This window comes from Odontesthes bonariensis, chromosome 22, assembly GCF_027942865.1.
Source record: "Odontesthes bonariensis isolate fOdoBon6 chromosome 22, fOdoBon6.hap1, whole genome shotgun sequence".
In the NCBI taxonomy this organism is placed as follows: Eukaryota; Metazoa; Chordata; class Actinopteri; order Atheriniformes; family Atherinopsidae; genus Odontesthes; species Odontesthes bonariensis.
Window position 1 is genome coordinate 24671766 of NC_134527.1, and position 26385 is coordinate 24698150.

The 26385-nt window shown below is 41.7% G+C and overlaps 1 protein-coding gene across 1 annotated transcript; it reads left to right on the forward strand.

Moving 5' to 3' along the window:
* The first annotated feature begins 5202 nt into the window (after positions 1 to 5202).
* dipk1b (divergent protein kinase domain 1B) lies at positions 5203 to 25574 on the forward strand. The gene is made up of 6 exons (XM_075455962.1): positions 5203 to 5386; positions 5605 to 5745; positions 10603 to 10737; positions 12124 to 12231; positions 23692 to 23868; positions 24055 to 25574. Exons 2-6 carry the CDS (start codon positions 5677 to 5679, stop codon positions 24865 to 24867), a joined length of 1302 nt encoding a protein of 433 aa, XP_075312077.1. The 5' UTR covers positions 5203 to 5386; positions 5605 to 5676; the 3' UTR covers positions 24868 to 25574.
* The last annotated feature ends 811 nt before the right edge of the window (positions 25575 to 26385 follow it).

Sequence of the window (26385 nt, forward strand, 5' to 3'; positions counted from 1 at the left end):
CTTAATCACACCAAGCTAGAACTGCTTATTATTCATCATTGATAGAAGAGAATAAGAACAATCCCAGGTTTCTTTTCAGCACTGTAGCCAGTCTGACTAAGAGTCCGAGCTCTGCTGAGCCAGGTATTCCTTTAACTCTCGGCAGTGATGATTTCATGAGCTTCTTTATCAATAAAATTGTTTCTATCAGAGAGAAGATTAATGGAATCCTTCCCACTATTATTACTGATGTATCATCAAGTACAGCAGCTTTAGAAGTATCTTTAGAACCTGATTTGTATTTAGACGGCTTCTGCCCAGTTGATCTCTCTAAACTAACAACAGTAATAGTCTCTTCTAAACCATCAACTTGTGTTTTAGACCCAATCCCAACCAGACTGTTCAAGGAGGTTTTCCCCTTAATTGACACTTCCATATTAGATTTGATCAATCTGTCTTTGTTGACAGGATATGTACCTCAGACTTTTAAGGTTGCTGTAATTAAACCTTTACTTAAAAAAACTACTCTTGATTCAGAAGTGTTAGCTAATTACAGACCTATATCCAATCTCCCTTTTATGTCTAAAGTTCTTGAAAAAATAGTTGCAGCTCAGCTTTGTGATCATTTACATAGAAATAATCTGTTTGAAGAGTTTCAGTCAGGATTCAGAGTGCATCATAGCACAGAAACTGCACTGCTGAAAGTTACCAATGATCTCCTCTTAGCCTCTGATAGCGGACTTGTGTCTGTGCTTGTCCTGTTGGATCTCAGTGCTGCATTTGATATGGTTGATCACAGTATCTTATTAAAGAGACTTGAACATGTTATTGAGATTAAAGGAACTGGCTGGTTTAAGTCATATTTAACTGATAAATTTCAGTTTGTTCTTGTAAATGAAGAATCTTCCTCACACACCAGAGTAAGTCATGGAGTTCCCCAGGGTTCTGTGCTTAGACCAATTCTTTTCACTTTATACATGCTTCCATTAGGTAACATTATTAGAAAGCATGGCATACATTTCCATTGCTATGCTGATGATACTCAGCTGTACTTATCTATAAAACCAGATGAACCCAATAGGTTGGTCAGACTACAAGCATGTCTTAAAGACATAAAGACCTGGATGAGTCAGAACTGTCTGCTTCTAAATTCAGACAAAACTGAAATTTTTATCTTTGGACCTGAGCGCTCTAGGGAGAAATTGTCTAGCTAAATAGTTACTCTAGATGGTATTTTTTTGGCTTCTCGTACTACAGTGAGGAACCTTGGAGTTATTTTTGACCAGAATTTATCATTTGACTCACATATAAAACAAGTTTCTCGGACTGCCTTCTTTCATCTTTGTAATATTGTTAAAATCAGGAACATCTTGTCTCAGAGTGATGCAGAAAAACCAGTACATGCATTTGTTACTTCAAGATTGGACAACTGTAATTCTTTATTATTAGGCTGTCCCACATATTCTCTGAAAAGCCTTCAGTTGATCCAAAATGCTGCAGATTCTTCTCCTTACATATAAAGCTCTTAATGACCGAGCTCCATCATATCTTCAAGATCTCATTGTAAGACATCTTCCTAACAGAGCACTTCGTTCCCAAACTGCAGGTTTACTTGAGGTTCCCAGAGTTTCTAAAAGTAGAATGGGAGGCAGAGCCTTCAGTTATCAGGCCCCTCTATTGTGGAATAAGCTGCCAGTAAATGTCCGGGAAGCAGACACCCTTTCCACTTTTAAGACCAGGCTTAAAACTTTCCTTTTTGATAAAGCTTATAGTTAGGGATGGCTCAGGTGATCCTGAAACATCCCATAGTTAAGCTGCTATAGGCCTAGACTGCTGGGGGAGCTCATCTGTCACACCTTTCCTCACTTTACTCTCTTTTTCCTCCGTTTAATTTCTCAAATGATATTATGTACATCTAACATTATTGTGGTCATTAACTCGTGTTTCCCTGTTCCAACAGGTATCCTTTGAATGGTGTTACAGTGTTTTTTTTCCCCCTCTTTTTTGTCTTCTCAAACCCCAGCTGCTCGAGGCGGATGGCCACCCTTCCTGAGTCTGGTTCTGCCAGAGGTTTCTTCCTGTTCAAAGGGAGTTGTTCCTTTCCACAGTCGCCTCAGGCACGCTCAAGACCGGAGATTGTACTGAAGACAAGTTTCGGTGCAATCTGTTGGTTTCCTTAGCTAGGAAATTGTTTTTGAATTGGCTCCATATGAATGAATTGGATTATTTTGAAAATAATTATGATTACAATGAATTGAATTCCAATTGGCTTGAATTGAACTATGCTATTTAAGTGCCTTGAGATGACTTTTTTTGTATTTGGCACTATATAAATAAAACTGAATTGAATTGAATTGAATTGAATTGACTTAGCTTGATTCACAAACAGACGATAATACTTAAAACTAGAAACTGAGTTTAACCCTTCAACTGAAAGAACTGAACTGTTGACAGGGATTTCTCTCCTCGTGGTGTTTTTCCAGGTGTAATGAAACATCCTGCCTTGGATTTGGAGCAAGTCGTTTGAAGACATCCGGAGCTACATTTGCCTTGACGAGGACCAAAGTGAGTATTTTGCATCTGAAGTCCCAACAAATGCTCGCAAACACAAGCGAATGTTGTTGCACATCAAAAGACAGCAATAACATTTCTGAGAAAAAACTGAAGTCATTCATCTTCAAATGTTACTTCTCACTCTTTTAGTTGTTTCACTTGTCAAATTAAATGAAACACTCAAGCATATATAAATATACACCTACTATAGGTTAACAGAACTTCAGATGGTGTCTGGTCTGTTCCTCATTAGATTTTGTTCAAACACACATAGTGTCTCTATAGTAAAAACACTGACATGCAAAAGTAATCAGAATCACTTTGACTGAGAACAGCTGAGTTAGTGAATGATTACCTGATTTCTAAAAAGTGTACAGAGGAAAGTATTTTGATTGAGAAAAAATAAATTATTTCTATTTTGAACATTTTTTCTTGCCAGTTTCCAAGGTTTCATCTTCACCCGTCCACTACATGCCAGGTCGCACATAAGACCTTCAAACTTTCCATCCTGCAGTCATCAATGGCTACCTGGAAGGTCTCCTTCCTTTTTTGGCCCATGTTGTGGATATCATGAAGCCATTGTTGTCATTTTCAAAGTAAATTTACAACTGCAATTTTGAGCTTCTCCACTTAAGTTGTTTATTCATGTTCTCTCTGGCTTTTTATTTTGTTCCTGCCATCTTACCCTCAGTCTCAAGGACTTTATTTTCTCAGCCTTGTTTTTCTTCTTTTGTATCACATCCAAACATTTTTTTACTAGTGTGTTATACAATCTCAGTTTAGTGTTGTGTCTTTTGCAGTTTGAGTTCCAGATGTCCTTCAGTCCCATGAACTTTCCTCGTGCCCTGGTTACATGCTTGTTGATCTCGTGTGCACATCCTCTGACTACAGACAAAGGCTCCTTGTTACAGTCAAATCTGTCTACTTCCTCCACAGTGATCTTTGTTCCTCACATTCATTCTCATCTTCCATTTGTTCATCTTGAGAATGATCTTTAATAAAACATAAATTGTACAGAACAATCGTAAATCTTGTTTAAAATTTGGATATCAGTTAACTTCAATGTTCCAATACCTCACATAAAATGATATTTATTGTAACTGTTAAGATGGGTCTTTTCTTTCATTAATGGAAGAACACTTGGGTTAAACTTTTTTATTTATTTGTGGCTTCTTCAGTCAATAAAACGCTTTGAATTATTTGTGCTGTTGTCATTTTTGCTTCCCCAGAAATCTAAAATTGTGCCAATGTTTTCCTCCAAGTTTATGGAAACAGTTCAATTCCCAATGGGGAATTTGGCAATGAGAGGCAAGTTTGTCTTATACTGACACCTTACCCTTAGCAAAGAGTAGTATACTTGAAGTTCATTTTATTAAGTATGCTTGTGTATAGCAAGTATACTACGGACCATGTACTTGTAGTGTACAAGAAAGTATACTGATTTAATACTACTTCAGGCTAAATTGGACTAAAATACATTTTTAAGTTTATTTAAGTATATTTTAAGAATACATTATAAGGTCATTTTAAGTTTACAAAAGCACACTTTTAAGTATACAACAAGAACCCTCATCTATATTCTACTAGTGTACTAGGTATATACTTTCAGTCCACATTTTAGTTCATAAAAGTATACTTTAAGTATACTTTTATGAACTTAGAATTACTAAAACTACAGAAAAAAAAACTATTTCGCTATTTTACTAGTTGTTATATATATGTTGTATACTTGTAAGTTAGCTTAGCATATTACTTGTAGCAATACTATTAATGTTTATGTTTATGCATTTGGCAATCGCTTTTATCCAAATCAACTTATACTGCTAGGCAGATAGGGTAGGTGGGATAGGGTAAGGGGGTCTTACCTAAGGACTCCTACTGGAGGCAATCCCTTTCATGCAGGGGATTTGAGCCCAGGTCACCCACATGAAAGGTGGTAATCTCTACACGTGGTGTAGTGGTAAAATGTGTACTAGATTGCAATGACAAAAAAAGCACATGACAGGATATTGAGAACAAGTTTGATGTATTTATGTAACATTTTCAAAGATACCACACGGTGTATTTACGAATATCATTAAAGATGTGCATTTCAAAAACAAAGAGCTTCTATGAAATCAAGTCCTTCTTTGCTGAGTCAACGACTTAACCTTATTCTGTACTTGGATCAAGATAAACTAAGTATTAGTACTTTGTGGCAGAAAGAATTAAAAAGTATACTAAAGTACAAGTATAAACTTTAGTATTAAAGTCTAAGTGTAAGTCTTAGTATTAATGTGCTTATAGTCTTAGACTTTTCTTTACAATTTTCAGTATAAGCCAAGTATATTTCACTATACTATTCTTAAGTATACAAAATATAAAATATGAAAACTAAACTTCAAGTATACTCCCTACGTTTTAGTATAAAATAAGTATTCTCGTAGTACACTTGAATAAAATACTTTTTGCAAAGTGTAACGCTGTCACACTTTGCATGTGCTCAGGTTTTCACTCTATAGTCGCTGGTTACGTTTTATTTGATCTTACTTTGCTTGGTTCTTACTTGTCCTCTCCTGACCTCCTGGATGAGTTGAAGAAGAATGAGCTGATTAAAAAACAGTTTAAGCACACTTTCTGACCTTATAAAAGAACAGGAAGCGGCTTGGCTTTTATGTCGGCGGACATAAAAACAGCTCACAGCTGAGGTCTCCCCCTGTAGGAGCGCAGCATACAAACGGAGGCTGTGTGCGCATCGGTCGACACATTGTATACATCTGCGTATTGTGATGAAGGTGATTGACGATAAAAGAGACGGCGCCTTTACATGAAGCGGATATGCAGGTTGTCGCATCTGGGACTGAAGATATAGGAGGTATTTAATTCTGTTCAGTCCCGATGGTTTTTCTGGCCCGTATGGTGCTGAAATTGCTCAGCTTCAAGGACGCGCTCTTGGTCATGTTTTTTTGTCTGGCGGTTGATTTCTACTAAAAACTGAACTACATCACATACTGTCGTGTTTCAGAGAAGACTTCAAGACATTTTGCGATTTGCTGTGAATAACGTCTGAATGATTTGCGTCTCATGGCGTAGGTTGCTGTGGGGATGTGATCTGACAGGAGGATCTCCGTTTTCTCGCTCCGTTGCCTGCTCACACAGTCGCTCATGATGCCCAGGGCTTTGCGGAAGCTGGTCCATTTGATGCTGTTCTGCCCTATTTCCAAAGGCCTGCAGGTATGTTGGCACAACGATGACAGGCTCTGTTTTAGCCTCTTAACTGGGTCATTAAGGTAAATTCCCAGCATTCATGTTGAGTTCTAAGTTACTGCGTGGATTGTATATGATCACAAAATGCTGCGATCAGTCCCGAAAATGCACTGGAAAAGACAATATCAAGATGTGAGATATCCTGGCATCCAACTAATCAGCTTCTTAATTTATATATATGTATATATACATATAAATTATGATATATATATATATAAATAAACAGTATGGACCTCAGAGTAGATGAGAATGCATTGGTTATAGAAATGTTCACGATGCAAAAAAACCCAGAATATACATTTATTTTTATGTATTCATAAAATATTCCCTAAAAATACCAAGTAGCCTATCGTAAGTGGTCCTAGTCTTCATATTGGGGTAAAATTGTCTGTTTTTTTTATTTAGCCTACATTTTTACATGGAAATCCGAGAGAAGTATGTTTATACAGTTGCTAATATCTTTTACTTATTCCACTACTATTTAGTTACTAACTTACATGGCCAAAAAGGCTGCTTTAGCATTCATTTGTTATGGCAATATATGTTGTGGCAAAGCTTCAGCTACAACTGGCTTTCTGTGCGTAAAAACTGTTAGTGCTGTTGGGCAAAATAAATCCTGTTTGCGAATAATGTTTTGCCCAAACATGGCCTACAACTGCAGTTTTCTTTCGCCAACATTTAGCTGGGGCCGAGTTAACGGTGCGTTCAGACTGGACGCGGTGCAAATTTTTCGTGCGACGTGATTACATACAAAGTCAATGCAAAGACGCAAATAGACGCAATTCGAGCTGGCGGCGCGAATGATGCGAATTCCGCCGCGCGAATGAAAAGAGTTCAGAAAGTCCCACTTTGACGAAATATTCGCGTCACAACAGCCTATCAGCGTTGAGATTCTGGACGACAGTGACGTCATGCGTCCCGGGATCTTTTTAATTGATTTATCTGCCACTCACCGGAGACAGATGGACAGGCGCTCCGCAGCTGAAATGGAGTCGTGTCTGGGTCAGTGACATCATCCGGAGGTGCACTCAGCTCGGAGAATTTCACCGCCTTCTCCAGGAGTTGCGTCTGGATGACGGCCGCTTCCAGCAGTATTTCAGGCTCACCAGGACCCAGTTTGATGACCTGCTTGGGAGGATCGGTGCCGTGAACTCTCCCTCTTTCCCCAAAGTTCTGCCAATCTCTGTCCACAAGTTTTGGGCGTTTACATGGTCCCTGTGCTGTTTCACTGCAGTTTCGTACAGGTGCCTATACAAACGCACCTCCTGACTGAGCTTGGTCTCAAATTGGTCCATCCGGTCTGTCGTTCACGGCGCAGCCAAGTTACAAAAATCAACTGGTGCACGACAACGCGTTGCGCCGTCTTTTCAACGCAAGCGCCACGCCTCAAACGTAATTTTGACATCACGGGTTGGCTGCGCCGTGAGCAATGCATCAACTGTAAATCCAGCTTCAGGGTGAGAGGACATGATGTCTTCTCCGCCTGATTGACAGCAGGTTTTTTTTTATCATTATTGTGTGTGATACACATTCTGCTGTCATTGAACCTCGCTTCAGTCCTGGAAATTGGTTTAACCGTTCGGGGGACATTATACTCCAGCATCCAGGTGCCACTGTGTTACGCTCAATCTCCCTCCTTGGTTCCTATCATACCTGATGGACAGATCCGAATTTATTTCCATTGGTCGTGCCAGGTAACTGAGCCATCCTGTCTCATGTGGTGTGCCCCAAGGATCAGTTCTTGGACCTCTTCTTTTTAATCTGTATATGGTAGTAGTTCCATTATCAGCAGCAATGGGGTCTCTTTTCATTGCTATGCTGATGATACTCAGCTGTACCTTAAAGGATAAGACCGGTTTTTTGACATTGGGCCCTTGATTTCACATTATAGCATGATGTTCTACTCACCCCTGCTTGTTGTTTGTCATTTGGAGCTGTTCCGAAGATATTCGCGAGGCGTCTGGCTGCTCTCTTGAGATATTCGGCCATGAAACGGTTTCCTATGGGCAAGCTCATACAGGCACAAACTATGCTGTTTATAATTTATTAATTACTGTACATTAGCACTGATAACGTGGAGGTGCGTCGCTTACTTAAAAAAATCCGGGTTATTGTAATTTTGATTTTTTTGTCGTAAAGTGGGTGTTACTGACGTCATCGTCGTGCTACTGCCACAGGCAGCCCACAGACCTGCTGCCTATTTATTCATTCGGCTAAAATTCAAAATTAGTAACCCGGATTTTTTTAAGTAAGCGACGCACCTCCACGTTATCAGTGCTAGTGTACAGTAATTAATAAATTATAAACAGCATGGTTTGTGCCTGTATGAGCTTGCCCATAGGAAACCGTTTCGTGGCCGAATATCTCAAGAGAGCAGCCAGACGCCTCGCGAATATCTTCGGAACAGCTCCAAATGAAAAAAAACAACAAGCAGGGGTGAGTAGAACATCATGTTATAATGTGAAATCAAGGGCCCAATGTCAAAAAACCGGTCTTATCCTTTAAGCTAGGTAGTAATGTGTCTGAGACCCCACCCATTCCATCTTCATCATTCCCAGCCCCCTCACCTTACCAATTATCCTCTCTCTCCACACTTACAGCTTGTCTGGAGGAGATAAAGGCATGGATGCAGCAAAGGTTTCTCCATCTTAACAGTTCAAAAACTGAAATGATTCAAATTGGTACTTCACATCAAATTCAACACCAAAAAATTCTCAACATTACCTTCTCTGGCCAGAACATTTCTCTTTCCAAAATGGTCACCAATCTTGGTGTTATTTTTGATCCACAGCTCACCTTTGAAAGCCATATCAATCATATCTGCAAAATTGAGTTCTTCCACCTCCGAAATATTGCAAAACTCCGGCCCTTACTCTCTCTTTTTGGTGCAAAGAGGCTCGTCCATGCCTTTGTCTCTTCCAGACTTGACTATTGCAACGCACTTCTCAGTGGAATTCCTGGCAAGGACATACAGAGATTACAGTATGTTCAGAACTGTGCTGCCTGGATCCTGATGAGAGTGTGTAAACATGAACATATCACCCCTGTTCTCCAATCTCTTCACTGGCTTCCCGTCTCTGCCCAGATCACTTACAAAATCTCTCTGCTCACCTTACACTGCCTGCATGGTTAATGCGCCATCATACTTAAAAGACCTTCTCACCCTTCGCTGTCCTTCACAATCTCTCCGTTCCTCTAACACACACGTTCTTCACACTCCCAGAACTCACTCCCGCACAATGGGACACCGGGCGTTTTCCTGCGCTGCCCCTCGGCTGTGGAACTGCCTCTACATCTGAGGGCTACACAGACGGTGAAACACTTTAAAACAGGCCCGAAAACCTTTCTTTTTTTTAATGATGTTTTTACAAAATTTTTAATGATCTCCCCCCTCTGTCCTGTTTTTATTTCTTTTTGCATTTTATTTGTCACTACTTTTATTTGTGTATCTTATTTGCATTTTACTGTCCCTGCTTTTATCTTATTAGTTGTCTTTTATCCCACTGTAGCATTTTGTTGTAAATGTAAAATGCGTCATAAATAAAATGTATTATTATTATTATTATTATTACAACATTTAGCCTCCAGTGACGGGGCTTCAAGGGTCATAACCGAGTAAACAGTAACCCTGATTAGGTCCATTGTCCAGGAAGGTTCAATGATGTTACTGGATTTTGTATGATTTGATTGTTATTATCTGGATTTTTGACCTGGATCAAGCTGTGAAATGAGGAGTGCGATTTCCCCCCCCCCCCCCCCCCAGCTTCTAAGGGGGGCATTCTGGAAATAGTTTTAGAGTCACAGTTGTGTTTTAGATGTTTTTTTAATTTTATTTCAAATTTACATTCTGAGATGTAAGTAGTTCTGCTCTAAACTTTTCAAATGTTTAGAGGAGTTCTTGGGTTTCATCGAACTAATTTAACACCAAATGGTTATTGTTGTTTTTTGTTTAAAAAGTTTTCTAACAAGCATCTAGTCTAATATATCATGTGACCCCATTTTGAAACCACTAAACTAAATTTAACTGCTAAATGTTTTAGATTAGTGAGCAGCTGCCACAATAGAATGATGCTTTTACTTTGATTCATCAATGTCAACACTTTCTATAAAACACAACACGTTTAGTTTTAGAGCAGCTGAAAGCAGAACTTCTTGTGATTGAATATAGGCACTCACTGTAGGAACCTTTTGCAGTTCCTACGCGTGTTTAATAAGTTAAACTTACACAGCGTCTCCTTTGTCTGCGGCGCTCTGCTCTCCTTCCTTCCTTCATTAAACGAAGACGTATCGCCTGGGCTCGATCCTGACTCTCTCTGTTCACTCCTCCAGCCTTGATGTTAGACGCCCAATGTGATCGTCCATGATTAATATCACCATCATGCAGACCATGAACACGGTGGCCTTCCCGCTTTCCATATTAGCTTCTTGGCTGTGTTTTTTTCTGCTCTCCCTACTTTTCGCGGGTTTTGTTTTATTTTGTTTTGTTGTTGAGTGTGGCGCTAAAGTAATACGTCGCTGTCGCAGACGGTTGCGTCGCATCAGTCCCTATCAAGGTCCTGACTCATGTGCGAATGCAAAATGAAACCGTTCCCCTGGGGAAGGGCAGTTATTAGAACGAAATTCGAGGTGGACCGTTCTTAGAACTGCTCTGTCCAAATGTGGCTTATGTTTGCCTCCATTTGCTTTTAAGTACACAGCTGCCGATCAACTGTTGGTTTTATCCTGAGGTCAGGTGACCAACTTCATTCTCTGCTGTAGTTTGCATGAGCTTAATTTTACAATTAGGTGTCATATTGTCTCCTCCTGCCCATCCACCATTTACAGAGTCGTCTTCCGGCCATCAAGGTGAAGTACCTTCTCGTGGCCTGGCTGGGTATCCTCATCGTCAGCTGGATCGTCTACATGCAGTATGCCTCTTACGCTGAACTCTGCCGTGGGCATGTTTGCCATATGGTCATTGTAAGTACATTTGCATGAGTTTCTGGCTGATCGGCCTCTTCCTTCATGCAGTGCATGGCCTGAGAGCTTTGAGAAACATGCAGATTATAGCTCAGCTGCTCTGCTGTGCACAGCTGTTTCCAAAGGTCTCGGCGACTGAGATAGGAACATGCACTGACATTTAATGACAGTCAGAAGAGCAGAATAGCCATTACCAGAATAATAAATCAGAGTAATTAATGTGCAGTGAAAGTTGAACGATGTTTAGCAATTTAATCCCATTTTGATTGTCAGATTTGTGTGTTCCTGCACCGTGTAGTGTTGAGCTGTATGTGCCTTAGTTTTAGACATTTAAACATTCTGCATCCCAGTATATATATATGTATATATATATGTATATATATATATATATATATATATATATATATATATATATATATATATATATATATATATATATATATATATGTGGCCACTCCACTGAAACGGCTCTGCTGGCTGTGACAGAAACCTTAAAAGAAGCCACAGCAACAGATAAAGGCCTAAGTATGCTTCTCGGTTGCTATCCGTCAATCCGTTTCCATAGTCATGGAGAGGCTCTCTGTCCTTTCGAAGTTCTCCATCGGGCTGTCGGATACGCAAGGCAATTCACCTATTGCACTTTCTCTTTCTGTACTTCCCTCTATGCCTGCACTCTACACCACTGGCTTTCTGCTTGTTGCCTGGTTGCAACCTCACAATGGTGAGGAGCCAGAAAATGGTAAATGGGCTGCATATCGCCTCTCTGCATCAAAATGGTCGAAGCTTGACCTGCCCATCACAATGCAATAATAAAGTAATGCTAATAAAAACCTCTGCTGCCTGCCTTTCTCTTGCCTCTTGCCAGCAGTGACTAACTTACATGCAGCTCAATCTCACAATAAATACCAGAATAACATGAGGTATCTGCAGCAGCAAGTAAAAAAAAGCATTAAACGTTTATAACAATCAGTCACTGAGAAAACAGACCGTCAGATGCTGTGTTTAAACTTTTAAATGTATGAAGTTGCATTGGATTGTTTCTGCAAACTGACACGTTTAAAGTCTTACTGGAATTCTGGGAACTGAAAGTCAAGCAGACACTGTACTACATGTTGCCTCAATGAGTTGTTCAGTTTATACTGTACCAGTAAAATTTGTAGGCCTGTAGTGTGCACATGCATTAATAATGTCAGATTACAGTCTGGACCTAAAGCTATAGCCACGGAAAGGGTGACATATAGTAAGAAATGTGATGAGAGCTATGCGTGAAACAGAGGATACGGCACAGTGAATCTGGAGGTACTGTATAAATATTGAGACATCTCAAGATACGTTGTGTGTTCCTGTTTCCTGTAACTGATGTGTGTTTCTTACTTGTTCCTCCAGTGTGATCACTACAAGAGGGGCATAATATCAGGCTCATCCTGCAAAGCATTGTGTGATCAGAGAACCTTGACCCTGCACCACTGCATGTCTACCTCCTCCACGCATCAGGTAAAACAAGCACACACACAAGCACAGACACTGTACACGTGCATGCAAATTACCCTGTGTACGTTTGTGAATGCTTTTGAAATATATGCTAAGTTATAAAAAGTTCTAAAACCACAGGAGAGATATAAAACAGCTGGAAAGATATACCACAAGTAGAAACATTTTTTCCAAAAATGTTTAATGGGTGTTCAGTTCCACATACCGTGAATATATGTGTCAGGGGTGTTTTGTGAGCAGCATGGGCAAATCTCTGATGGAAAAACCCATTTTGGCCATTCTTTGTCCAGTGTAATGAATTCTATGGAGAGTTTTATATTGAATGGTTTGTAAGTTTACATTTTTAGTTATGAAATAAATATTATTACAGATTTGAGTCCAAAATTCAGTGTCAGGAACAATAATACAATTCAATTCAGTTTATTTATACAGCACCAAATTACAACATATGTCATCTCATAGCACTTAAATAATATAGTCCAATTCAAGCCAATTGGAGTTCAATTCATTGTAATCATAATTAATTTAAAAAATAATCCAATTAATTCATATAGAGCCAATTCAAAAACAATTTCCTCGCCAAGGAAACCAACAGATTGCACCGAAACTTGTCTTCAGTCCATTCAGTCTAGGCCTATAGCAGCTTAACTATGGGATGTTTCAGGATAACCTGAACGATCCCTAACTATAAGCTTTATCAAAAAGGAAAGTTTTAAGCCTAGTCTTAAAAGTGGAATGGGTGTCTGCTTCCCGGACATTTACTGGCAGCTTAGAGGGGCCTTATAACTGAAGGCTATGCCTCCCATTCTACTTTTAGAAACTCTGGGAACCTCAAGTAAACCTTCAGTTTGGGAGTGAAGTGCTCTGTTAGGAGTTCTGTCATCCAGGTCTTAATGTCTTTAATATATGCTTGTAGTCTGACCAACCTATTGGTTTCATCTGGTTTTATAGATAGGTACAGCTGAGTATCATCTGCATAGCAATGGAAATGTATGCCATGCTGTCTATTAATGTTACCTAATGGAAGCATGTATAAAGTGAAAAGAATCGGTCCAAATACAGAACCCTGAGGAACTCCATGACCTACTCTGGTTTGTGAGGAAGATTCTTCATTTACAAGAACAAACTGAAATCTTTCAGATAAATATGACTTAAACCAGCCTAATGCAGTTCCTTTAATCCCAATAGAGATGTCTTTTTCCCATTTTAGAAATGGGAGATAAATTATTTTATCTGAGAGAACTATTATTTTGTATATTTTAGAGAGGAGTTTTTTATGGAAGAAATATTCATAAAATCCATTGCTACAGGAGGGAGAAGCAGGTTGGACATTTTTATAGAAATTTTGCTTGAATCGATGATTTCAGTTGTAAATATTCTAAGAACTGATTGTTTCTGATGCCGTACTCCAGGACCAGATAGGAAAATTAAACCAGACTATTGGATTGAAAGCTGTGTTTGAGATGAGTGACACCCTTTTCAGCCCATGTGTGAAAGTTAATTGGTTTTTGTTGCTTACAAAATCTGGGTTATTCTAGATGGGAGTGAAATTTGAATTAACAAAATTTGAGTGAGTGATTTTACAGAATTTCCACCACACAGTTAGAGTAGAAGCTATTGTTATTGCTTTGAAACATGGATGACATTTAAATCAAATCGAATCAAATCGAATTTATTTATATAGCACATTTCATGTACAAACAATTCAAAGTGCTTTACATAAAATAAAAGCATTGCAGCAGGGAGTGGAAGAAGCATTAAAATACATAAAAGAATAGAAAGAGAAACAAATAAAATAAAATAATTTAAATGAATTTAAAAACAAGCAACAGTCTAGATAAGTTAAAAGATAGCGTGCAGATTTCATGCATAGACACATGAGAACAGAAATGTTTTTAACCTGGATTGAAAAATTTCTACATTTGGTGAAAGTTTAATCTCCACTGGCAGTTTGTTCCACTTGTTTGCAGCATAACAGCTAAATGCTGCTTCTCCATGTTTAGTCTGGACTCTGGACTGGACAAGCTGACCTGAGTCCTTGGATCTAAGATCTCTGCTGGGTTTACATTCTCTGAACATATCACAGATGTATTTTGGGCCTAAACCGTTCTGGGATTTGTAAACCATCAGCAGACTTTTAAAATCTATTCTGTGACTGACTGGAAGCCAGTATAAAGATTTTAAAACTGGTGTGATGTGTTCATATCTCTTAGTCTGGTTAAAACTCTAGCAGCAGTGTTCTGGATGAGCTGCAGATGTTTAATGCTCTTTTTGGGAAGTCCAGTTAAAAGAGCATTACAGTAATTGAGTCTACTGGAGATGAATGCATGGATGAGTTTCTCCTGGTCTTTTTGGGAGGGGAAACCTTTATATGTTGTCCTCACTGCAGTGTATTAACTGAAGCTATCCAACAAGTTAAACTCTGATGCAATAACCAGGAGTCCGTACTGTAGTTAACATTTCACTGTTGTTTACTTGAAGAATCCAGCATCACATGGCAGAGTGAAAACTGCAACAAACAAAGTTTGACTGTTTTTAACATAAAGTTTAGCTTGACATGAAGTCTCATGAAATATCCTTGTAAATACATGTAAATAAAAACGATCTTTTAAACCTATTTATTACCTTCTCTTTCAACTTTCAACTTAAAGCTATGGTAGGTAATCCTAGAGAGCTAGCAAGAGAGCTAGCAAGATTCGAAAGTGTCCCCTCCTCTAAGCTCCACCCCCCCTCCCCATTCCGTCAGTGCTTCATCCAAAGCCGGTAGAACCGCGTGCGCACATGGAGCAGGGAGCCGGCAGAGGGGGGCGTAGGCAGAAAGCAGAGGCATCTGATTGGTTTTTTGTAGGCGACCAATCCGAGACCAGCGGGACGCTGATCTCGGATTGGTCAGCTTTTTCTCAGTCCTGCAGCTGCCACAGAGGTCTGATTATTTTCGTCCCTTTTTCTAAATACATCTTGTATAGATTTCTCTCAGGATAGACGGATCATTTCACCCAGTATTACAAAATGTGTTTCTGAACAGGATTACCAACCATGTCTTTAACTTAATCCATTAATTATTTAACTTAACAATGAAATTTACTTAGGACTTTACTTCTAGCATCGTTCATGGTCAAGAATACTTAAGTAGAAATCGTTTTTAGCAGATCTGAACTTAGTAGGAAGTAACTGATGCCAAGGCAGGAAGTGGTAAGGAGTTACCGGAAACCGTATCAAAATAAAAGGTGTCATTATAAAGGTCTTTATATATATATCGCCCTAATGGCGACACACTCCCCGCCTGACCACTGTGAGGTCACTACACAAGCATGAACATTAAACTCAACTAAGAACTACATCTGTAACATCAGTCCTTGCGCAGGAGCAAAACAGTTTCGGTCACTGGTCTAAGGTAAGTTTTTGATTGTCCTTGGTTTGCTGTCTTTAATTCCACCTTACGGACTCTTCCATCTGTTCCTGGAATAGCCTTTGTGACTACTGCCAAAGGCCAGTCATTGCGGGCAACTTGGTTGTCTTTGAGGAGGACGATGTCATCGTCTTGCAGGCTCTGGTGGGACCTTGTCCATTTCTTGCGGCCTTGTAGGGTTGACAGGTACACTTGTCTCCAACGGTTCCAGAACAAGTTGGATAAGGCTTGTACTTGTCTCCACTGCTTAGTGAGGAGGTCCTTGTCTGTGAAGTCACCTGGAGGTGGTGGGACGCCGACTTTCTGCGTTAACAGCATCGATGGTGTGAGGATGTATGGATTCTCTGGATCACTCGATACTGGAACTAATGGTCTTGCATTCAGAATTGCAGTCACTTCTGCCATTAGTGTGCACAGAACCTCATGAGTTAGGCGAGTGCTGTGATCACGGAGCATTGAATCCAGGATTCTTCGAGCTACTCCAATGAGGCGCTCCCATGAACCCCCCATGTGTGAGGCATGAGGCGGGTTAAACACCCAGGAGCATCCTTGTTGGTGCAGGTACCTCTGCATCGCACTGCCTGGTTGATCTGCACTCAGCCCGAGTTCTCTACAGGCCCCAATAAAATTTGTGCCACAGTCTAACCTCAGTTGTTTGGCTGGCCCTCTTATGGCAAAGAAACGCCTCAATGCGTTTATGCAGCTTGAGGTGTCCATTGAGGTAATCACCTCGACGTGAACTGCTCTGGAGCTCATGCAGCAGAATAGTATGGCCCAGCACTTGCTCTTAGGTTGCGTCCCTCTGGTGCGTCTGGTGTGAACATGCCAAGGTCCGAAGACATCCAGGCCCACATACGTGAAGGGAGGGCAGGTTGTAAGGCGCTCTGTGGTCAAATCTGCCATTTGTTGTTCCTGCATCCGTCCTCTAAGTCTGCGACAGGTGATGCACTTGTGAATAGTTGAGTTAACAAGCCGCTTGCCTCCCAGGATCCAGAGCCCAGCAGCTCGTACAGCACCTTCTGTTAAATGACGGCCCTGATGCTTTACTTGGGCATGGTAGTATCTGGTGAGAAGCAAGGACATGAGGTGTTCTTTTGGGAGAATGACAGGGTTCTTTTGTTCAATGGCCACATCCGCATTCTTCAGTCTGCCCCCAAGGCAAAGGGGGTTGTCCTGTAAGACTGGGTTGTGAGAGCGTAGGCAGCTGTTTAACGGAATTTGCTTTCCTCTCTCCAAAGCTTCAAATTCTTTTACGAAAGTATTCCTCTGAACAGCTCTGAGGATGACTTCTCTTGCTTGTGAAAGCTCATCCACCGAGCGAGGTAAGTCACAGTGATGCCATCCCTTACACTTGCCTGTTGGAGTCTTGAAGGATCTTGCTATGTGAATCAGGAGTGCGGTGGCTCGTTGCAGAGTGTCGAATGTGGAGAACCTTTCAAAGCGCTCTGTGCTGAGAACTTTCCCTTGTAGATCAGTGATGTAGCTCTTCACAACTGGACGGACCTCTGCATCGGACTCTAGTGAGACTAAGCTGAATGGCTGAGCTGGGTCTGGCTGAATGGAGGGCTTGCGCAGGAAGGTTGGTCCGTTGAACCACATCGTCTGTGTGAGGCGTGCTGCTGGAACCGACCGTGATGCCAGGTCAGCTGGATTGTCTTCGGTGTTCACGTAGTGCCATTGTTCAGGGATGGTAGACTGGCGTATACGCTGGACACGATTATGAACGTACACATAGAACCGTCTGGACTGGTTGTAAATGTATCCAAGGACAACTTTGCTATCAGTGTAGAACTTGGTGGCATCCAGCTTTAGATCCAATTCATCCTGAATCAGCTCAGCTATCTCCACTGCCAAGACTGCTGCACACAGTTCAAGCCTGGGAATGGTTGGGTCTGACTGAGGGGAAAGTTTGGCCTTTGCCATGACAAATCCAACGTCCACTGTGTCTCCTTGGATGGCTTTCAAGTAGGCCACGGCACCAATGGCCTTCACAGATGCATCGCTAAAGACGTGGAGTTCTACTCGCTCAGCCTTGGTTGAACAGATGTCTGTGTACATCCTAGGTATGTGAAAGTGCCTTAAGTCTTGAAGCGAATTTCTCCAAGCTTCCCACTTGCCTAACTTATCTTCAGGCAATGGGGTGTCCCACTCCGATGTCTCAGAATTCAACTCTCTGAGAAGTTCCCTGCCTTTGATCGTAACTGGAGCCAGAAACCCTAAAGGGTCAAAGACACTGTTCACCATGGAAAGAACTCCCCGACGGGTGAATGGTTTGGTGTCGGTTGACACAGAGAAGGTGAATGTGTCGCTTGCTATTTCCCACAGGAGCCCCAAGCTGCGTTGGGTGGGTGACTCATCTCCGCTGAGGTCTACATCCTTTTTGGCTTGTATGCAGTCCTCGCTTGGGAAGGCTTCCAGAACAGCCTGACTGTTTGAGGCAAATTTGTGGAGCCTCAAGTTAGACTCGGCAAGCGAGGCTTGAGTCCTATGGAGCAGCCCAATAGCCTCTGCATTAGTTGGGACAGAACAGAGGCCGTCGTCAACATAAAAGTGCCGCTCGATGTCTGCTCCATATTTCTCGGCGCCTTCTCTGATGGCTCTTCTGAGCCCATAGATCGCCACTGCAGGAGATGGGCTATTTCCAAAGACATGCACTTTCATTCTGTAGTCGATGACCTCGTTGGCTACGTTGTTGTCTTTGAACCATAAGAACCGCAGGTAGTTTCTGTGCTTTTCGGCCACAAGGAAGCAATAGAACATTTGTTGAATATCCGCCATCACAGTGACCTTGTCTTTTCGGAACCGCATGAGCACTCCTAGAAGGGTATTGTTCAGGTCTGGTCCAGTCAAGAGCACATTATTCAAGGAGATCCCAGACTGTTGGGAATTTGAATCAAACACTACCCTGATTTGATTGGGTTTCTGTGGGTGATACACTGCAAAGCTTGGTAAATACCAGCACTCTTCTTCTCTTAGCTCTGGTGCCACCTCAGCATGGTTGTTTTTCAGCAGTTTGCCCATGAATTCCACGTATTGCTGTTGCATTTCTGGCTTCCTCCTGAATTGGCGTTGGAGTGATTCAAACCGTTTGAGTGCTTGTTCGCGGTTGTTGGGAAGCTGTTGCCTTGGTTGTCTGAACGGCAATGGAGCAATCAAGCTGTGTGAATCGTCTCTGTAGACTTCTTTGTCCATCATTTTTAGGAAGGTTTCATCTTCAATTGAAGGTGCTAGGTTATTATCCTGTCCGGTGCGGTCAAACACATTTTGACCAAGACCGTCATCTTTAGCTCTGGGTGGTAAGGCACTGTTTCTATGCAGTCTGTAGGGATGTTCCTCTTTAATGTGCAAAAGGCTTGTGCATGGATGAAAGAGTGATGGCCGATGACAGTCGACCATGGTCGTCCGGAAGGAACTGACGTTCGGCTTGTGTGTGTTCCCTAGACAGACTTCTCCGACCAGCACCCAGCCTAAGTCAAGGCGTTGCGCGAAGGGCGCATTGGCAGGGCCATTTATTCGTTCCCGTACTTTGTGTGCTCTGATTGCGTCTCTCCCTAGGGTCCAGCTCTGGGATGTGTTCTGCTATCTTTGACAGGTGAGGTTGATGAAGAGCAGCACTTGGTGTGGGAATTTCTGACCTATTATCAGGTAAGTCATTACACTCAGTGAGTGGTGGTAAGGGAATCGTAACTTTTCCATTGAGGGACTCCACGATAAAATCTAATGCCCTTCTGCCAGAAGTTTCTACTAGCCCAGAACATGTTTTCAGTTGGTAAGGATATGGATCAGCGTGGATGTCAAACTTGTCAAAGAAACTGGACTTGACCAACGATCGGTTGCTTTGGTCGTCTAACACGATGTAGGCCTTGATGGCTTTGTCTGGGTGGTCTTTCTGGTACACTTTTACCAGGCATATCTTGGAGCATGACCGTCCAACTTGTCCTGTGCCACATACTGCTGTGCAGCTTGAGCTAATCTCACTGGTGTCGTTTACCCCTTCTCCCTCCCCGCCATGCTGTGGCGAGGTCAGAGGAGTCGTAGGTGCTGGTCCCGGGTGCATAGCTGAGACATGTCGGGTGCTGTCGCACTCAAAACACTTCACAATTGTAGTGCAGTCCTTTGCTATATGGTTGGTTGAGCTACAGCACTTAAAGCAGATTCTGTTTTCTTTCAGAAATACCTTTCTGTCATCCAGAGTTTCGGCTCTGAAGGCTTTGCATTTCTTCAGTGGGTGGGGTTTTGCATGTATTGGGCAGATCTTACTCGGATCACTGGAGACATTTGTCTCTGTAGGAGCGACATTGATTTTGTGAACTGCAATGGGTTTCTGGATGGTTTTAGGAAAAGCACTTTCAGCTCGGACAGATAATGTTGTTGTGGTATTTAAAAAGGCAAAGCTGGGGTCATTTCTTTTCTTGGCCTCATCACATATGAATTTCGTGAAGTAATCAAACGGTGGGAACCGTCCTCCATTTGCTTCTTTATACTTAGAACCGGCCGAGATCCATTTTTCCTGGAGTCCATAAGGCAGCTTAGTCACTATAGGTTCAATTCCCCTCGTCGTGTCCAGGTAGGACAGGCCTGGTAAGTAACCATCTTCTTTTGCACACTGCACTTCCATAAGCAGGTCAGCTAGCTCTCGTAGCTTCAGATTTTCCTTGGCTGAGACTCTGGGAAATGCATCCAGCCGGGTGAAGAGGGCCTTTTCAATCACCTCTGGGGCTGCATAACACTCTTGAAGACGTTCCCAGGCTTTCACCAGTGCTATTTGTGGGCTTGCTATGTGCACTGCACGGAGACGTTTCACCTGGTTGCTGGATTCTTTTCCAAGCCATCGTGTCATCAAATCCAATTTCTCAGTGGCTGTGAGACCAAGTCCTTGTGTGGTATTTTTGTATGATGACAACCAAGCACGATAATTTTCCGGTTTATCATCAAACTCGTACAAACTTGTATTCACTAGGTCACGCCGAGCTAAATATTGTGCCAGGTGTTCAGTTGCAGACATACTTTGAGTATTTGTCTGCTGGGGGTTGAAGGATGGAGCCCTAATATTCAAGTCGCTGATCTGCAAGGTGAGACTCTTGGGAATGACCCGGGACCCTACTCTGGTAAATGGATTCTGGCTGACTGACTGTTTGTCTGCTGGTGGTGCATAGTCCAAGTCATAGTCTGTAAAATCCACATTGTTTGTGTTGTCATATGAAAACACAGGCGGCTGACGGTGTGAAACAAAGGGGTTGTTCGGGCTGTGACTGAGAGTAGCATAGGTGGTTGGCTGCGTTGGTGGCGGACTAGCCTCCATGGCTGTTTGTTGGACAGGGTTAGTGGAATGGAAGTAAGTTTGGATGTATTCACTTGTTCGTTCAAGTTTGCTTTGTTCTGTTGACTTTGTTTCGTCCAGCACAATATAATGGTTGCTCCCTGTAACTGCTGACTCCCAGACAGCTGCTACGGCTTCAGCTTCTGCTGCTTCACGGCATATGGCAAGTGTTTCAATCTCAGTCTCTTTTTTAACTTTTTCTATCCTAGCTTTGGCTTCTTGCTCAGCATATTCGGCACGCACTTTTGCAGCTGCTGCTTTTGCTCGTGCGCGAAGTAAAGCATTGGTTGATGAGGCAGATGAATGAAAGCTGCTTCCACTTCACTGTTGTTTACTTGAAGAATCCAGCATCACATGGCAGTGAAAACTGCAACGAACAAAGTTTGACTGTTTTTAACATAAAGTTTAGCTTGACATGAAGTCTCATGAAATATCCTTGTAAATACATGTAAATAAAAACGATCTTTTAAACCTATTTATTACCTTCTCTTTCAACTTTCAACTTAACTTAATCCATTAATTATTTCACTTAACAATGAAATTTACTTACGACTTTAATTCTAGCATCGTTCATGGTCAGGAATACTTAAGTAGAAATTGTTTTTAGCAGATCTGAACTTAGTAGGAATTAACTGATGCCAAGGCAGGAAGTGGTAAGGAGTTACCGGAAACCGTATCAAAATAAAAGGTGTCATTATAAAGGTCTTTATATATATATCGCCCTAATGGCGACACACTTTAATTCTGTTGATGTTTCTGAGTTGGTAAAAAGCTGCCTTGGTGACAGCTTTGATGTGGCTGCTGAAAGTCAGATCTGAGTCTATCAACACTCCGAGGTTATGAACTTGGTCAGTGATTGAAAGGTCCCGAGTCTCAAGATATTTACCAACGCTGACCCTCTTCTCTTTGCTACCAAACAGAATGATCTCAGTTTTGTCTTCATTTAATTGTAGAAAATTCTTTCTCATCCAGGTGTTTACTTCCTCTAGACACTGACACAATATGTCTGCTGGGCTGCAGTCGTCCGGTGAGAGAGACACATAAAGTTATGTATCGTCTGCATAACTGTGATAATTGATGTTAAAATTCTGCAATATCTGTCCCTCTGGGGGACTCCACAAGTCATGGCCACTCGCTCAGATTCATAGCTGTCAATTGTAACAAAATAACTCCGGCCTTCTAAGTAGGGCCTGAACCGGTTAAGGACCGCTCCAGAAAATCCAACCCAGTTTTCCAGCCTGTGCAACAGGATTCTGTGATCTACAGTATCAAATGCAGCGCTGAGGTCCAACAGAACCAGGACTGAAACATTACCAGAATCAGTATTCAACCTAATGTCGTTTAACACTTTGACCAGAGCTGTTTCAGTGCTGTGATGACGTCTGAAGCCTGATTGAAAGTTATCAAGACTTCCACTTTCATTCAGAAAGTCGTTGAGCTGGTTAAATACAACTTTCTCGATAATCTTGGATATAAAAGAGAGATTAGAGACAGGTCTGTAGTTGTTCATCATAGAGGCGTCTAGAGTTCTCTTCTTTAGGAGTGGCTTAATGGCAGCTGTCTTTAGTGACTTGGGAAAAATGCCTGATGCCAGTGACCTGTTAACTATTTGTAGGAGATCACTTTCTACTGAGGCAAAAACAGTTTTTAAAAAGTCGGATGGTATTATGTCCAAAGTGCAAGTTGTTGATTTCAGATGACGAACTGTTTCCTCTAGGATTTTTAAATCAAGAATATTAAATTGTGACATAACGTCAGAGTTATTTCTAGGTTTTAGACACAGATTAGTTTTCTTGTTTGTCTGTGTTGCGTGAATGTTTTGTCTAATCGTTTTGATTATTTGGCTAAAAAAGTTGGCAAATTCATTGCATTTCTCTGTGGAGAGGAGGTCTGGGTTTGACTGTTTAGGAGGATTTGTGAGTTTTTCAACCATAGCAAACAGAGTTCGAATTGTTGACATTCTTATTAATCATTTCAGATAAATGCAGCTGTCTGGCCTTGCACCACTCATTGTTATAACTACACAGGCTTTGTTTGTACAGCTCATAGTGAATCTGAAGCTTTGTTTTCCTCTATTTACGTTCAGCTTTCCTGCATTCTCTTTTAATGGATTGACTCAGGAACAGGATATCTGAGATCTGCAGTTCATTACAAAGCGTTTCCTCAATGTGAACTAATATAGTCTAACTAATGCAGTTTCTATACAGGACCTAGTCTAGGGTGATCAGAATACAAAAAAAAGCAGTAAAATGGCCCTGTTCTGCATTTTCACAAATCAGAAAAAAGTTTCACAAATCCCAGACAGGGTATTAATTAATCTAAAGCCTCTTTAGAATAATTCTATTCAGATTTTAGCAGTGTAACTATTGTAATTTCCACACAGCACCCAGCTTAGGGCAATCAAATTGCAAAAAATGCAATGAAATGGCCCTTTATGCCCATCCATTTAATTTGCGAATCGGAAGCTGTGAATCGGAAACCAACTTCAGCCTCATATCATAAATGCCGTCGATGTAGTCCTCCATATGATCCAGGTCGGTAGGATGATCCAGTTTAAAATAAAAAAGAGAGACAAACGTAGGAAGACCAAAACTAGACGAAATAGATTGATTGTCTCTAGCAGCGTCTGGCTGGTATGTTGTTTCACGCACCGTCTCGCGAAATAATTTTCGGTCACAGTGCCATCAGTCCATATATCCTCACTTCTAATTGAGTTATGGTTTTACACTTGCAGGTTTACATTGGACTATGGAAGGAGCTGCCTGTGGTGATAAAATGTGGCATTGAGGATCGAGGGAACCCAGATGGAGCTCCAGACTCCATGCTACAACGGGAGATGAGTTTATTTGACAAACCAACTCGTGGAACCTCTATGGATGAATTCAAAGAGATGCTTCACGATTTCCTAAAGGTATGACATGATAAATGGATCAACTGCCACCATTCAAATCAGAAACTGTTTAACCCCAAACCAAAAATTCAATGTCTGTATTCGTCATTGACATCCTTACAGTTAGAATGAGTTAAATAATGATATCTTTGTCTTCATCACATATTTGTAGAACAATAACCAGAGAAGCTAACCTTCTTCCTGCAGGCTAACCTCGGTGAACAACCATCTTTGAGCACCTTGGTGGACAGGGTCATAAATCTGGCTGACGTTAACCAGGATGGCAAAGTGTCTCTGGCGGAGGCCAAGTCCATCTGGGCTATTCTCCACATCAACGAGTTCCTCCTGATGGTGGCGTTGCAGGAGAAAGAGCACACCCCCAAGCTGCTGGGCTTCTGTGGAGACTTGTATGTGACAGAACGTGTGGGCCACAGCTCCCTCTACACCTTTGAGGTACCTCAATACCTGAAGGCTGTCATCCCAGAGGCCTTGAGCTCCAGCCTGAACCACTGGCTGGCACCAGCGTGGCCCCGCAGGGCTCGCATCACCATCGGCCTGCTGGAGTTTGTGGAAGAGGTTTTCCACGGCACTTACGGGAGCTTCCTAATATGTGATGCCAGCCCTCACCACGTGGGCTACAATGCAAAGTATGATTGCAAGATGGCCAACCTGCGCAGCGTGGCATCAGAGTCTGTCGTGCGGACTTTCTTGAAGGGACGGCGGTGTGAGACCAATGCAGACTGCACTTACGGCCGGGATTGCACGGCCACGTGTGATCGACTGGTAAAGCAGTGCAACACTGAGGTCATGCAGCCTAATCTTGCAAAAGTGTGTGTACTGTTGCAGGATTTCCTGCTTTTCGGAGCACCCTCAGACCTGCGTGGGGATCTAGAGAAGCAGCTACGCACATGTGTAACACTCAGTGGTTTGGCAAGCCAGATGGAGGTTCACCACTCACTAGTTCTTAACAATCTGAAGACATTACTGTGGAAGAAAATTTCTAACACCCAGTACTCCTGAAAAGAGGCTGAAATAACCTAACCTGCTCCTCTACGTTGTGAGTGAATTCTTACATGAAGATGAGCAGTTTTTATTTGAAGAAACTTTGCCAAATGCTCTTGAAGGTTTTGGTTATTTATGTCCTTTTCCATCTACACTTACGACAAATAACAGTATACTGTGAACTATTGAATAAACAATGTGAAACGAGATGAAGCAGGTTTAAAACCTTATATAACCCCAATCATGAAAACTATTTGTCAGATGCGTTACTTTGATAATTACATTTAACCTGTTTGCACACAATATTCTCAGGACACTGTAACGTCATTTGTTAAATTCTGTATGTAAATTAGTTTTTAAAGTAAAGAAACCAGCATATTGGATTATTTGGCATTTCATAGAATATTTTTTGTCTGTGCATAATGATGGGATGTGGGAATTGTTGCACAGTTGTGAGTATTAAAAGGACATTGGGCCTCGTGCAACAACCGTTCGTATGCAGATGTTCTTAAGTCGTGTGTACAAGTGATTTAAGAGAATTTGCGCATTCACCAATCTTTTCGTATTTTACGTTTTCTTTCAGGTACGAACAGAATTTACGAGTGATCCAGACTTGTTGTAGGAGTTTCATAAAATAGGCTGCTGTTATTCGAATCAAGTTTGCTTGACTAATGGATTGTATATTTATTTACTTTAAAGCAAACATAAATAAATATATACATTATACCCCATAATGATGCTGACATTATTCTGTTTGACTTAAATTATGCACTAATTGAAGGTTCATTTGACTCTGTATATAACAAGGTCAATGGGAAGCGTAACCAGCGGCTGACTTACTACTTTTGGATGCCTTAGCGCATGTGTGCTCCGAGACCGTGTAGATACCCATGTGGAGACAGACAAATGGCTGACATCCCGATTTAGATTGTCAAGGACTGTGCTGCTGCAAATATGCAGCTTGCTAGAGCCACAACTCCAGAGAGAAACACACTGATCAAACTCAATTCCACCACACGTCCAGGTCCTCACCACCCTTGGATTTTTGGCCACTGGAACCTTTCAGAGGGAGATTGGAGACAGATTGGGTGTGTCCCAGTCCTCTGTGAGTCGTGCGCTCCCCTTGGTCATCAAAACTCTCATCAGTTTATCACCCATGGTACATCAAATTCCCATACACCGCTGTCCAATAAGTTTAAAATAAGAGTGACTTTCATGCTATGGCTGGACTGCCAAATATAATCGGAACACTAGACTAGACACGTATACGCATCAAAGGACCCATGCCTTTGTGCAGTGCACTGAGCTGAAGGCCAGGTGGGTGCCTCTCGATACAGTGGGGGTAAAACTGCTCTATAGCCCAGAGAAGGCATGCCAGATTTGCACAATATTGCCATGAACAAGGGTCTCCTACTAAATGAACCAGCCCAGGCAGACCAGAAGGTGTGGTCCCAGAAGACCCCCCTCATTAACCGCCCCATCAAAGTGCCATCATGATGAGGCAACAACTGATTGCACAGCTTTAGTTGCAGCCAT